Genomic DNA, 15,059 nt, shown 5'->3' on the forward strand with positions numbered 1-15,059 from the left:
TTTCCATGTTGTTGCAACAAATCCACCACCGCCCTACTGATAACCAACATTTGTGGTCAGATTAAATCAACTGAGAACTATTCCTAACCCACTTACATAAAATTCCAGAATTGTAAGTCAGCCTCTTTTAATCTGGCTGATCCTCACTGAAGGAAAAGTCAAATCAAGTAACTACTACATGCATTGTGCTTCTGCAGCATATCCTTTTCAAAAGACTATCCACAAACCCAACAAGAATTCCCAGATGACTCTTCACCTTGATACTCCAAGAACGGTATGAGCAAGGAATCCCGCTGACTTCTACCACATACCCCAAGGTGATCACTCTTCATTACAGTTTTACATTTCTCAAACAATTTTAAAGCACTTAAGCCAATTTTCAGATCAAGACAAGCCAAAACATGAGATGTCTAGAAGCCATTTCATAAGAGCAATAACAACACAGATATCCTGGCCCATTAACTAACACAGAAAATAATCCAAAAAATAAAACTCAGACTTCTCAGGATTGTGCCCTCATGAATAAAAAGATTGTGGAAATTGGATTCTACCTTAATGACTCTGGTACCCTGCAGCTGATTTTCAGTAATTAAGTGCTAGAATACACTAAAACAGAAATTCAGATTGATCAAAAGATATGATTCACCTTTATAACAACTCCTATAATCATTAGGAAAAAAAAATCTTGAAGGTTCTTGATGCCATTAAGTCACAGGTCAACAATTAAGAGCTACCATCTCAAACAGGTCTTAAATTTCTGACAACCCACAGTCAAATAACTTCATGATGAAGCCAAGTCTTAGTAAAATACATTCAATACGGCCTGTATTACTAAACAAGCAGGAAACCAATTCTTATAGGATTCAGTAAAACAAAAACCCGGCATGTCCTGTGTTTATGCTTTCCAGATACTGTTTTCTCACCCAACCACATTAAGAGTCTCAAGTCCTCAAGACCTCAACCCACTGATGATGCTGCATTCACCCAGGTTCCCTCAATGCATGTGTCCCACAGGTAACGGGGCAACAATTTCAGGCACTCAAAATGCAAGCACGAGAGCTGAGACTGCTTTGCTGAACGCGCATCCAACCAAAGATGGGAAAGGAAGAGTTGCCCAATGTTACAGCAAATTTCAGGCATGCAACATGTAATTGCTTTCTGGATACGCAGCCATACTCTCACCATCAGCACAACTGTGGAAAGCCCCACGCCTGTCCTGTGACCTCTAAGGAATGTCAGTCATGGACAACACAAAGACTTACTAGACAGTAAATTGCAAGGTCATGCAAAGAATTGAGAGATTCTTTTCTTTCAGTCTGTCCTTTTACATTGCTGTTCCTTGAAAAGTGACAGCAAACACACTTAAAGCTGACATATTTGATCCAATACAAGGTATGTAACACTGAGTATAGGTTCATAGCACGCACCAGAAAAGCCTGAATACACCTGGTTTGCATGATCTACTTTTAACTGACAGATGAAGACAACAAGCCCACTGGTTTTGTCTACAAACTGCCATCTATTCTACATATGCAAGCAATATACTATGACAACTGGATGATCATCCTCTGCATGCTTCTTTTCTATAAACTGTTTTATCCCCCCTCCCAATCGCTAATTTCATGTCACGTATAACTGGTGATTAAAAAAATACATTTTAAATACATAAAAATTCTTTTCTACAAGTCATTTAAGAAGCAAACCTCATCACCTCTACCAGAAAAAAGCAACATTAAAGCCAAGTAGCTTTCCCTTACTTCCTTACACTCCCTAACAATACAAGCTTTCCCAATCCCTAGAACACAATCACATAACTTTCACATCTTTTTGCTGACTCAGACAAAAATTTATCACAGAACATAACCATCAGGTTCATCAGTGACAGAGGAAGCTCCTCAGAACAGCAGTCTAATAAAGCTTTCCTCCTTGAGGGATGACAGCAGTCTTTCTCCCATATGAATGATTCATTTTTGTTTGATATTGTTAAAGCAATATTCATGCAGGGCACCTTCACACTAGATTTTACCCCCAGAAAATGGTTATAAGGCTAAATCATAAGCTGAAAACCGATATTCCATGGACACGTCTAGAAAATCTGCAAGTGACTGTGGTCTAAAATAATTGTATCACATCTTGGTACCCTGAGAACTGACCACCTCCCTCTGCAGTTGACCTACTCTGGTCATGACAAAAAAAAAAAAAAAATTCAAGGTAAGAAACATAAGATTGGCAAAAAGAGAATTAATTGAGTTTACTAATGTTTCATGAAGAACTGTGTTAAAATAAACTTCAAGAACACAAAGGAGATGATTTCTTAAATATAATTATACAGTTACTGTCGGATCTAGAAATGCTTAGTACTACAAATGACCCAACTTAAAAGCCTGACAATTGTCATCCATCTCACATATATTTCGTCTGACAGAGACTCACATATAAGAGCGACCTATGTTAGGAACCACTGTGTATGTGGTCAGATACAAAGGAGAATCGTACTTCAGGAGATCAGCAACAGAGATGGTAATTTACTTCAGAGTACTTTTATTTGAGAAACTCTGAAATCATCCACTACACCTGGAAATACTGACTGTTACAATGCTTACAGACTAAAAAATCATCCATGGATCCTGTGAAATGTACTCATTTCTTGGCTTTAATTCTCATTTTTCTCGCTCTTCCCTCCCTTTACAAAACTGAAGAATGTTTGCAATGCAATACTACAGATGCATTGTTGAAAGCAAGACTAAATAGTTTTCACTACCAAAGGAAGTCTGCAGAAAGCCAGTGAATTTATAAGTTGCATACTTGCTTTGCCCCTTCCCAGTAAACTACAGATCACAGCTACATCCCAGGCAGCTAACTCATATAATATGCTGCTTATTGTCTGGCAAAATAAACGTCACTTTACGCTGAACATTTCTCATAGTTGATGACTGGAGATTTAGGCCAGACATCATCATTAATACATGCTACAAGTGTTCTACATATACATACATACGCACGCATACTTTTTAACAGCATATCACTATTTTCTTGTTTCAAATCTAATCCCAACAACAGAAAAAAAGAAATCATACAAATTTTAAGGGCAATCACATAGTGGTTAAAATTCAGAGAGTATAAAAAAGGACTGTTTCCTCTCTTTTAAAACACTGCTAGCGAACATCCGACTATATGTTAAATCTGCCCAGCAGCAAGATTTCCCACTTCACCTCTTGCACTAAGGTAACATGACCTGGTCATGATGTTACTGACATTGTAAACCTTTCTAGTTATGTCTTTTATATCCATCCTGGGGTACCTGTGTATTAAAAGCTAATAGAGACATTATGGGAAATTATTACAAAAATGTTTAAATACCTGACAAAATTTTTATGAATGAGCATCTTTTTACCTTACAGATGTAGCTGCCATTTGAAACACCTTTAGCGCAGAAGGCTTACCAGCCTCGTATCTGAGCTCACACAGGTATCACAGCAGCTTTACACATTAGTAATATCAAATGTTATATCAAGAAATTACTTTGTTTTACAGACATTGTACAAGCACCTTGATTTTTGGTTTGGGTTTTGGTGGCTTTTTTTTCCCAGTGCAAGAGATCTTGACAGTTTATATTTGATAAGCTGTTCATAAATTATACCCTACTGCTGTTTGCAGGCTGGAACTTCTTCCCACACAGATTTCGTTCTATCATCAGACTGTTTAATTCTGTGCCTATAAAAATGTCATCCTAGTCGTAAGAGAAGAATTAGACAGTACCGTCTTAAGGTTTTCTGCACAACTGTGACATGATGCAGATACTGTAATACTAATATGCCAGCAGAGTATATCAATTGCAGGATCAGGCCAATATACATACCCCATTAATGAGCTATGTATGTCTTGCTGTTTTCCAAAGTGCAATGAAATCATGAACTAATACAAATTAGTAATACATTAACTACATTATAGGATTTGCACTGATACCTCTTGATATCATAGCCCTGAATACATTAACACACTGATAATATCATAAAAGTACACTAAAAATTATTTCTGAGCAAAAGCAGTATTAAGTCTCTATAATATCACCCAAAATAAAATTCTGACAGTATGGAAGAACTTATCAGGAGATTCTAACCTTTCTGCATGTTGTGCTTTCCACAGTCTTTCTAAAAGTCACCGACTTTCCCCTTAGGACACGCTTACAATCAAGTTCTGTGAGAATGTATTATGGATTTTTCCAGATATTTTATCCAATATGCTGAACGATGTATGAAAAATAGCTCTATATGGAGTCAGGGGAAGACCATTTAATCACATATAATATTGGAATGCTCACATATGTTATTGTATTTTAATTTGTACAATGATTTGTAAGTTAAATAGGTTAAACTTATGTCACTTGTGTAGTTTACAGCATTACTGCTGACGTATAAAATATTATGTTCTATGTAGATGATGAAAAAATGTGTATTTCATAGGTATACAGAGTACTAATGAGCTAAACAGATGGAGTTGCATTTTTAATTTCACTGGAAAGTACTGAAGTAAAGTAACTAACAGCATTTGTGCAAATGAAAATAAATCTCACAAAAACCTGAATGGATTTTCTTTTGTTAGATAGAGGTTTGTGTTTGGCATATAGCTATGTATTATAGCCAATGGCTGTGTTCTGCTGACATGGCCTGTCAATAGCTATGTCTCAGCTGTTTAAAAAACAGTACGTTAAATGTATAAACTCAGTACTAGTTCTGCATAGATTCCACCACATGGAAGCGAAAAAATAAAAGAAAAAATGTATTTGATGAATCTCAGTACTCCAAGAAACACTATTTTCCCAAAAGTATTTCTGTCAAGGACACAAACAAATTAAAGTGCAAGTTAATCACAGTAGTGATCCTTCACATAAGCCCTGCAACCTGATAGAAGCAGACACCCATGTCTGCTTACATCCATGGAGACTCTGTGTAACTTCATTTGTCTTTAAACACTCAGGTATGCAGATCACATTGCAAGCTGAAGGCTTGAATTTATTTCATCATAATCGATGCTGGTTTGAAAGGCAGCTATCATTAACATGCCAGTCAAAGGCACAAGAAGTAATTATTTTAAATGAAACGTATTTATTTCTCTGTTAGATCCATTTAGGAGTTTTCAAAGTAAAAAATATTTCCAATGGCATTTACTTTTCATTCCTTGTCCCATTCACTTAATATACAAGACATTGTTAAGTTTGGACAAGAAAGTTGGACACTTCAGTTTCATGTTTAGGGTAACAGCAGTGTGTTTATTTATCAAAGACATTATACCAACATTGTTATTTCTTATTTAACTTTTTTACTTCACACTGAAAAATGTATTTTATATTAGAGCCAAAATGAAATCAAACAATCCCAAATCATTCTCAACACAAAGTGGTTTTAACAGATTAAGGCCCACCTTGTCAGGCTCCTCCATCTAGGCCTCCATTTGTAATATTTACAATGGGACAACAGCACATAGCAGTCCTCACCAGAGGAAGCCTCTACAAAGATCCTAATCACTAAAAACATCATAGATCTCTAGCAGCAGATACAGAAGACAATCCCACTCTGCTTTTCCCCAAAATATTAGAATACAACCAACCCTTCTTCCCCATTAGTACATTTTAAATTGTTTTACCTAAATCCATATACTAACAACCTGAACATGCACTAACAATGCTGAACTTCACTATTTACAAATTTACATTATTGAACCTGTGATGCAAAGAACTCATCTGTAAGTGAGCTAAACTTAGATGCATCATCACCGTATTTCACTAGAGTAATACATTCTTAGTATTCTCGTAGTTCAACTCTAACATTAACAGTATACGAAGTTCTTAGCTAGAAGAACTTCCAACCTCAATGGTTTTACAATTAACACATGTACACTCCACAGAGCTTTAAACCCCCGTACAAATAAAATTGTATACATTGACCTGAGAGGGAAAACCGTCTTTGAGAAGTACATAATAATATTACAGAAGTATGTGTTCCTTCAGGTGAACAATTTAGCCTGCAATGTAACTTGTCAGATTCTGAGTAATTTTTCTTCTGATTTTTTTAATCACTGTGATTCTTCAAGTAGCTACTTACCTACTTGTGATATGATTTCATAATCGATTATATAGTATGGATTTTCCATAAATAGAATGCTTGCATTACAATAAAAATTAAACACGTATGGACAAGAAGGACAATAACAGAAACAGAGATTACATATACATCTGTTCTCCCAGGCCTCAGCCTGAGGAGTGAAGACCGAAAAAGTACATGTGCACATGACAGCGTAAATGCAAGAGGTCACCCTCATCTTTTTTAGCTTTATTCAGTTATATGAGCTCAGTGACTAACCACATGTATATTTGGAGAAGAGGGGCATACAGACATTCAGAACCAACTACAAAGAAAATACTTTTGGAAACTGAATACACATACATGCATCTGAGTATTCATCAAGGAAGGCCATGACAACAGTTTTCAGGAGATTGTGCAACTGAAAAATTAATTTTGTTGAGTTTTCCTTAATTACTGCAACAAAAGCAGGGTTTTCTTGCCTCTTCTGTGGATCTGTCTGTACCCCTGTACCAGGAGACTGCAGATCCCATGAGATCCACAGGAAAGCTGGCCTCATGAGCTCTAGAGCTTCCCAGCACAGCCAAAGCTTCTGCAGATGACAGCTGTCACTGGACACATGCACGAATCCCAAACACTGGAACACTGAAAAACTAACACTGCCCAAAGGTATGCAAACTTTTTACATAGCAGGATAGATTTTAAGTCTAGATCCTACCATTGGTTTATCTAGTCTGATTTTGAGTACAGCCTAAGATACCTGCTAAAACTGACAGTGGTTCATGCATTTTTCCACATCTTTCCTTCACAAAGCATGCTTCACCAAACTCTGGGAGAACAACTGTTAAAGCTGTACCACTTACAGGGAGGAAATCTGATACTGGCACTCCAAAATGTTCAAGCATGACAAGCCCGGGTACATATCTTTAGCAAGCTTGTAAAGTATTATTGAAACCTGTATATAAGTAAAGCAAATAAACAAAGCAACTGAGATCCTACTCAACAGAAAAACCATAGCCCTCTGTCATCGGTCTTGTACCAATGGCAAAGATGCTGCTCATCAGAAGTAAGACACCTCTCCCATCTAAAACTTCCTGGACCACAATGTCACGTGTACACACAGAGAGAGAGAGAGAGAGAGAGAGAGAGAGAGGGGTGATGCTCTAAGTAGACTTTCAAAGCAAGACTAAAGCTGTGATCACTCGATTCCACATATCTACTTGTTTTTATCGTTGTGCAAAAGCCCTCGCAGCTGCTCTGAACAGTTTACAAAAACCAAGTGATCGGAGAGATGATTTACGTTTGTAACACAAGTGTGTTCCCTTTTCATGAGCCGGCTTAGTACAGACATTGCTGCACTCATCCCAGCTGAGGTTTGGCAGGAACTGGGAGAGGAAAGACGATGAAGAGTGAAAGTGTTTAAACCTCAACTAATTTCTCCTCAACTCCTACTGGTCCCCCCTGCCCTCCCAAGCACTTCCAGCCTGGCACTTGTTAGCAGCTCCCGACGCTGCAGAGAGCTCCCGTGCAAAAGCTTCCTCCGAGCAGCTGAGAGGAGACTCGGAGGAGGTTGTTCGAAGAATAAAATTCAACGAAATAAATTTTCACAAGTCGGCACGCTTCAGCTATCTTACACCAGAACAATGGAGCGCGGGCAGCGGGAGGATACGGCCGCCCGGGGGGCCAGGGCCGGCGGCACACAGTGCCGGCCCGTCCGCCCGCCGCTCCCCCGGCCCTTTGTCTGTCCGTCCGTCAGCCGGCCCGCGGGCAGCGCGGCCCCATCCCCGCCGCCCCGCCAAGGCCTGCTTGGCCCTGCCGCGACCCCGGGCTGCCGGCCCGCCGGCCCCGCCGGGGAAGCCCCGCCGCCGGCCGGGAGAGCGGCAGAGAGCTCCCGGCGGCCCCCCCGCGGCGAGCAGCGCGGGAGGAGGGCCCCGCCACCTCTCGCCTCATCCCCCGCTCGCCGGCCTCTCCGCCGGCGGGGCCAAGCGCGGCCCATGCGGGCGGGACGCGCCGCGCCAGGCCGGGCCCCGCCGCGCCGAGCCGCTGCCCCCCCCCTCCCCCTGCCTTGCCTTCCCTCTCCTCCTCCCTCCCTCCCGCCGCGCACCTCCCGCCGCCGCTGCGGCGGGCGGGCGGGCCGGGCCGGACCCGGCCAGTTCCCGCTCCCGCCCGCCGGTACTTACCGGCCGCAGAGCTACGAAGAGAAGGCGGGCCAGGCCGGGCCGGGGCGCGGCGGCTCAGCGTGCCCGTGCCGCGGCCCCGGGCATGGCGGGGCGGCGGCGGGGCGCGGGGGAGGGGAAGCGGCGGCGGCGGGGGAGGGGAGGCCGAGGGGAAGTTGGCGGCGGCGGCGGCGGCTCCTTCCTGCTCTGGCGGGGCGAGCGGCGCCTACCCTCAGCCTCCTCCTGGCGGTGACAGCGACAGCCCGGCCAGAGCGCCGCCGCGCCGCGGTGCAGCATGGGAAACACGCCCGGAGGACCGGCGGGCGCCCGGGCGCGGCGGGCCGGCGGCGCGGCGAAGCGGGGAAGAGAGGGGCGAGCGGGGCCGGGCCGCGCCACGTCTCCCGCCGGCGGCCCGGGTGATGCCCGGCTCAGGAGGCCGACGCGGCCGTGGGAAGCCCCGCCGGGCGGGCCCGGGTGAGCGCTGCCCCGCGCCGGCCCTGAGGTGCGGGAGGGCGGGAAAGGCCCTCCGGCCGCCCGGGTTGTGCAGGCCTCGGGCGAGGGGACGAGGCTGGCGGTGCCCCCGCCCCGGTGGCTTCGTTTGCAGTAGGAGCTCTGGGATGAGCGGGGGCCGCGGTCGGGGGCCGGGAGGGGGCTGGAGGACCCCCAGGGCCCCCGCTGAGCCGGGCTCCGTCTCCTGACGCACCCCGCTTCTCCCGGGTGAGGCCAGGGCCTGCGGGGGGCGCGGGCGGGGCCGGAGGCCGCGGGAGGCCCCAGGCCCCCGGTGCTTACCCAGGTGGTGGCTGCGGGACCTCCAGGGCCTCCAAATCCCTCAGGAAGCCCCGAGATGAGTTTTCTGCGCCATAATCTCCATGACCATGGTGTTCTCCGTGACCCCAACGCAGTAAGTGCTTTGGAGAGCCAAACCGGCTTAAACCTTCCTTGGAACCTCTCTCCACCCAAACCATCTGCGCCTTTACAACTTCGGCTGTGTCTTGCTCTTGCATTTCTCCACTTCATCTCTTTTAGGGGTTACCAACTTCTCCACATTTCTCTAAATAATGTTTTTAGCCCAGCAACACACTTAAACACTTTAACTTAATTGCTTTATGCCACTTGCTTATAATTAAGAATGTGCTTAAGCACTCTGCTAGATTGAAGCCAAAATCAGCATAAGCTCTGTTGGGTAAAATTCACCAGTTTCATCGGGCTTAGCTTTGTGAGTCATTCCGTCAGCAGCAGCCCCAAGCTTTTTGCTGCAAGCTTAGTTATTCCCAGGTTGTCCTACAGGATCACCCTGTCTCTGTGACAACGCTTAGGCCCTTCATTCTGGTCCTGTTAGAAGTAAGATGCATCTGCCTGGTGAGTCAGCTTCATGTAGGGTTTCTAGTTCCTTTAACGAGATGCCTTAATGAAGTTCTGCATCCTTATGCAGGTCATGGATTGTGCCATCCAGTTACAGCGTAATAAATTGCATTAAGCAGAAAATATTAGTGACATTAGGACCCAGTCTGAACGTCTGCCCTGACTTCATGCAATCCATATATTTCAAAATAATTGTGTCGAGTACTCAATCTGTATGAACGGCGGAAGGAGTTAATAAAACATGGTAACATTTCATGCAGTCACCTACAATTTTATATAAAGACAAGAAGTGTCATTTAGCTGCTTGCTGAATAAAATGGGAAACTTTTTAATTTCCAAAAACAGAGTTTTAGAAATTGAGGGAAGTTGTACATTTATGCAGCTTTGATTTTTTTTTCCTTCTTCAAAGACAATTAATTTGGTGACTCTATTCATTTTTACCTGTCAGAAAAAAAAAATTTTCGAATTTCATTAAGTCTGAGTCAGGAAGCTCAGCCACTAAAACCTTAATTTAAAATACACTGAGGATTTAAAGCTTTCTGCAGGGTGAGCACAAGTCTTTCTCCAAGGACACATCAATTGGAACCTGCTTTTCAAAAAATTTGTTTGGCAATTAACAGTGTAACATGAAGAAGAAACACAGTCTTGCATTTAATGCAAAGAAGTAAGACTCAGCATATTTGGCTTCTGTTCATTACTGTGCTGCGATTCTTCTATGACCTTAATCAAGACAAGCTCCAATTTTCAAACATCAGTTTGGGTTAGGGTGGAGTTTTCTGTTGTTGTTTTAAGAGGAACTGAGCACCTACAAATTGTCAAGTTCAGTGAGAAACTTCCAGTGCTTTGTTCATCTGGAAGTCTCCCCCACCAAGGCAGGGGTAGTGAAGGGACAAGTCAGACCTTGCACCTTTGCTTCACTGCCACCTGTATTTTCAAATTATGGTAGCTCCTTACAATTCACACAGTTGTGGCACTGATGTTGTTTATTTTAGTGGTTTGACACACATTTAATATTGTGTTGTTTATTAACATTAGTATTTGGACATAACAAAATAGAAAATAAATATGTAAAGCCAGTAGCTTGAGAAGCCTAAAGGACCGTTTGTTTTTTTTATGCTGCTCTGTAAATAGCAGACAAATTCTGTTTTTCCCCTAGGGAAAAAAATAATAGTCTTTAATGTAGTCTTCCCTCTCCCTTCTGAATTCCAGAAGTTGCCCACCCATGAGAAACCCTCTAAAAGGCATTTTGTGTGCAGTGTGGAACACAGTACGTTTCAGGGTTTTTTTTTTAGGAGGGATAAATAATGGAAAATGAAAGGCATTCCCTCCTCCTCGCTGCCCCCTTTTTTTCTCTTCCCTTTTCTGTATAAATCTAGAAACCAAGAAAAAGAGGAAGCACAAGCAGGCTAGATATTAAAAAGAGTGGCTTTTGGGAATCATTGGAGAGTATATGTGTGTTTTAAAAGGTCTCAAACAGGAAGTGGCTTCCGAAATAACTGTGTAGAACAAGCAGAACCATCTCATTTGACCTCCTGCCTGACAAACTGAAGGATTTAATTCAGAAATCTATGCATCAAACCAGTAACTTCTAGTGAAGCTGGAGTTGATCCAGGAAGATCCAGTCTGGGAATTTGAGAGGGAAGTCCACCGGTTATGTAGGTTTTAAAGATGGGCACTTAGCTTAATTCTTAATGTTATGCCTTCATATTTGTTTGAATTAAACTAGCCTGAGCTTCTAATCATTAGTTTTAGCCATTGGGTTTAAGGACCATGTATCAGAATTTTTAACTGTCTTTTTCAGGTCTTGCTTTATGCTTATAACTCTTTTTAAATCCCTTCCAGTTTTTCAAGAAGTATTTTTTTTGTTGTTTGAAAATACTGCTCTATCATTTAGCCCACAGACAGGTAAAACAACAGCTGTAGCTTTTTCCCTCCCCAATTCCACATACCCACACAACCTTTTATCTGTGCCTTTTGGAGTGGTGTACAAAGTTTAGTGATGTGGCCTGTCCTACTGACTCTGCCCCAGGTGAAGTTTCCTTGCTGCTTTTCTGTCCTTCCTCATGTAAAACAAGTATACAATGTGTCCATCTTCTCCCATTCCCTGTGCAGATGTTGCAACTACCAGTTCATAGTCTGGTTCCTTGAAACACACAAGATTGACTTTTCTCCTGTAAAACAAACAAACAAAAAAACCCAAAACCAACTGCTGAACTATGTGTGTCTGTACGTAGTTACAGGATCAGGCCAAAGGAAATGTGGAAAGCAATCTGCATGTCAACAATCAGTTTTTTTACTGAGTATTTTATAACCATGCTAAGTCTCAAAAGAAACAGACTTAAGATTATCAGTGAAGAGTTTATGTCCGTGGTTTATATATGGAGAATGCTGCCTGAAAAATCTTTTTCAAAAAAGTTGTTTACAAACAAAGTTCAAAACCAAGGTAAACCTAAAAGAAAGCATGGGGTGTTAGGATGTGGAAATACACAGTTCATCTTCCCCAAAAAATGTTAAACCAGCCTTTTCTGTGCTTATGGAATCATCAAGCAATTAATATTAATAACTTTGGTAGAGGATGAGAGTAACTTGACTTTCAGAGATAACAGATGTGTTCTCCCCCACCCGCTTGAGTTATTCTTTTAATATGAAAGTTAGTTTAAGCTTTAGTGTCTGTGTCTCACCAGTCTACACACTGGGCATGACCTGCAATTTTGCCTGGAAACCCTTTGACAAAAACAAGTACCAAATCATAACTGCATAAAGGAGCAGTAATCATCATTAGGACTAAACCCAGGATGGAGAATATAAACTGGTTTATTGTAAATGGCTTGTCGCCACAGAAGTGGAGATAAACACAGCTTGGTTCTCATTGCAGATTTATGTCTCATTCCCTGTTCAGCAACAGAGCCAAGCACGTCTAACTTCACAAATGCAACGATCCCATTGAATTAAATGGAGCTATCAGGTACTCAATCAGAAAACTAAATGCCTTCTTCAATTTCTCTCTTCCCCTCCCCTCCTTCCTTCATCTACTAAGGTCACTGTAGCCCTGGATAATACTAATATGTGCCACTGATACAATGAATGATGCTTCAGGAATGCCTAGATGAATGCCTGACATTTCAACAGTGGGTGCAATCAGGGAATGATTGCTATTGTAATACAGAAAATCTCCTTCCACCCATTTTTTCAATTCAAATATTTCACCAGGGCTTTAACTAACACAAACATTCAATGCAGAAAATTAAATGAGTCCATTGTCTGAGCATCCACTCACATTGTCTGTAAATTGCTCCTCTTCACTTCAGCATCCCTGATCAAATTTGTGTTTTAATTATTTTTTTATAGCAGGCTTTCAATTCATGATCCCACATAAACCTGACTCAACTGAGTTTGTGTTGCTCTATATTGCTAGAAGATCCAGAATCAATCATAATGCCATCAGTCACACAGTTGTACAGTATGCTTGTCCTGTGATGATATGGTATGCCTCAAAATACCTGTGCATCTGATGCTTGTAAACAAAAGTAATTAATTATGGAAAATACTGGTCAGAAGGAGAGGGTGCATGCAAGTCACCTGGCTCTTTTCCTTAATTCCTGAAATCTTTTCTGTTCCCAGAGCTGTTCAAAGAAGAACACTGTTCCACCTGAGCCCTGAAAAAGTCTTCATAACAGATTAGTTTCTAATGCCACAGACACACCTGATTCGACTCATTCATTTATTTTACAATAATACAGCAGCTTGAAATGCCTTAAAACTTGAGCTGAAGACATCATAAAAATCCCAGAGAAAATCAAAAGTAATGATTTGATGAGATACATACCTGTCTGAAAAAAGGAAAGATAGCAAGTCAGTGTCAGTCAAGATGGTTTTGCATAGACACAAGACACTGAGATACCTGTAATATGTTTGACTTGGTCCCACATGGCATTCCTGTAAAGTCAGCATTATAAATCTCCAGATAAAAAGAAAAGAGGATGTTTAATGTCTCATGCTGAGACATCTAATAGGCAGAAAAAGCAACAAAAATGATGATAATGTCGTACTTTGCCTAACAAATTGTCAAATCAAACAATGAGACAGAATTTAGAGAACCAATTTCTTTGCCTTAAAACACAAGTTATAAGCAGAGCAGAAAGCCATCTACTCTTAACTTAGATTGGATGTCTACCTAAGACATTTAAGTTGAATTAACTACAGATGGGAAAGTAAGAGGGCCTTAAACCCCAGCATGAACATGTTAGTATTAAGCTTTTTAGAATAAAATATAAAGGAAGCTAGGGATATTTTATCTGTAAAAAAGAAAGCATCCACACAGGGATTTGGTGGGCTTTAACTAATGCAATTTAATGTCATACCTTTATTCATCTTGATCTTTCCCAGGCGTCCCACTGCAGCTGAGTTCTTTTGTTTGAAGTATTACAGTGGATCTAATCAGAAAGATAGCATTAGCTGAACAATTAGGTAAAGGCTTGTCCATATGGGGAGGTTACTCAGTGCAGAGTAACCAGCTACTTCAATATCTACTTTGTGTCAGCACTCTTAGTTTACATTAAAGTGATTTAGGCTGCATCACACCACCTGACACTCACTGAGAGTTCATACAAAGCAGCTATTGTACTTTAAACTCAGATTCACACCTCTTCACGAGTCTAACATTTACCTGACTAAAAGCAAGACTCAAAACTGGAAGAGCAGATAGCATACCAGACTGTGATGTAGTGATAATGATGGGAGATCAATACTTATTAACCAAAAGTTCAGAGTTAAAACAAGAAAACTAAAAATAGTAATAAAAAATAATTAAAAAAATAGTCTTTTGGAGATGACATGGATCCTGCTTAAAACAACAAAGCCCAAGAGGTTGTACATTCCCAGGGCAACAAGGATCAAGCCATGATGCTAAACGGTACATTTCCATACATTATTTGAGCCAATAGGAAAGCAGGCAGAGTACAGAAAGCTTGAATGTATGAAAGCTAGCAAAGAGGAAAATCTCAAATTTCAGTTGGCAGTGAAGAAAGGGAAAATGAGAAAGACTCAAATGGACCTTGAAGACCAAATGGAAAGAGATTCTTGAAGTGAAGAAGTAAAAAAGCCTTGAGAGCCTGAAATTGGAACCCCATAAGTTAATTGCTCAACACAGAAAAAAAGAAAAGAAAAAAGAAGGGGTTAGGGTTTTGCAGTCTCATAATAAAAAACACCATAGAGTTGCCCTGCCTTTACTGGTCTCCTCTGGTAGTACTCTCAAAAATTCTTTCAGAATAACAAGGAAATGTTGGAACAAGACAGACTATTAACAGTTCTCCAAATCACACTGAGCGCATCCATGACTGTCAGGAGCTGAAACAACTGGGCTGCCAGTGAAGCTGCAGCCACACATCTTTACCTGCAAATTGGTCAGAATGGTCTTTTAAAACATTTGAAAGACCATATTATGGCAAGTGAGGTTTTGTAA

At 41.7% G+C, this 15,059-nt stretch overlaps 2 protein-coding genes across 3 annotated transcripts in view; one reads left to right on the forward strand and one right to left on the reverse strand.

Moving 5' to 3' along the window:
- The window catches only part of ZNF148 (zinc finger protein 148), a 36,692-nt gene extending 28,275 nt beyond the window's left edge, over positions 1–8,417 (reverse strand). Inside the window, exon 1 of one of the 2 annotated variants that reach the window (XM_055811369.1) lies at positions 8,261–8,417. The gene's annotated coding sequence lies outside the window, so the exon portion shown is untranslated. The remainder of the gene's footprint in view (positions 1–8,260) is intronic. The other variant, XM_055811368.1, reaches the window with a different exon arrangement.
- LOC106112250 (translation initiation factor IF-2-like) lies at positions 7,122–13,708 on the forward strand. The gene is made up of 4 exons (XM_055812122.1): positions 7,122–7,146; positions 8,234–8,710; positions 9,052–9,137; positions 13,220–13,708. The coding sequence occupies exons 1-4, from the start codon at positions 7,122–7,124 to the stop codon at positions 13,256–13,258; spliced, it is 627 nt and encodes a 208-aa protein (XP_055668097.1). The 3' UTR covers positions 13,259–13,708.
- Positions 13,709–15,059: the final 1,351 nt, after the last annotated feature.

The sequence above is a fragment of the Falco peregrinus genome, chromosome 8 (assembly GCF_023634155.1).
Source record: "Falco peregrinus isolate bFalPer1 chromosome 8, bFalPer1.pri, whole genome shotgun sequence".
NCBI classification, from domain to species: Eukaryota; Metazoa; Chordata; class Aves; order Falconiformes; family Falconidae; genus Falco; species Falco peregrinus.

Excerpts from the sequence above, each read along its gene's own strand:
- LOC106112250 (XM_055812122.1), top strand. The coding sequence starts at position 7,122 with ATGGCAAAGATGCTGCTCATCAGAA. Across the intron at positions 8,711-9,051 it reads GCCCCGCCGGGCGGGCCCGG|GGCCTCCAAATCCCTCAGGA; the intron begins GTGAGCGCTGCC and ends CGGGACCTCCAG. Across the intron at positions 9,138-13,219 it reads TTCTCCGTGACCCCAACGCA|AGCTGTTCAAAGAAGAACAC; the intron begins GTAAGTGCTTTG and ends TTCTGTTCCCAG.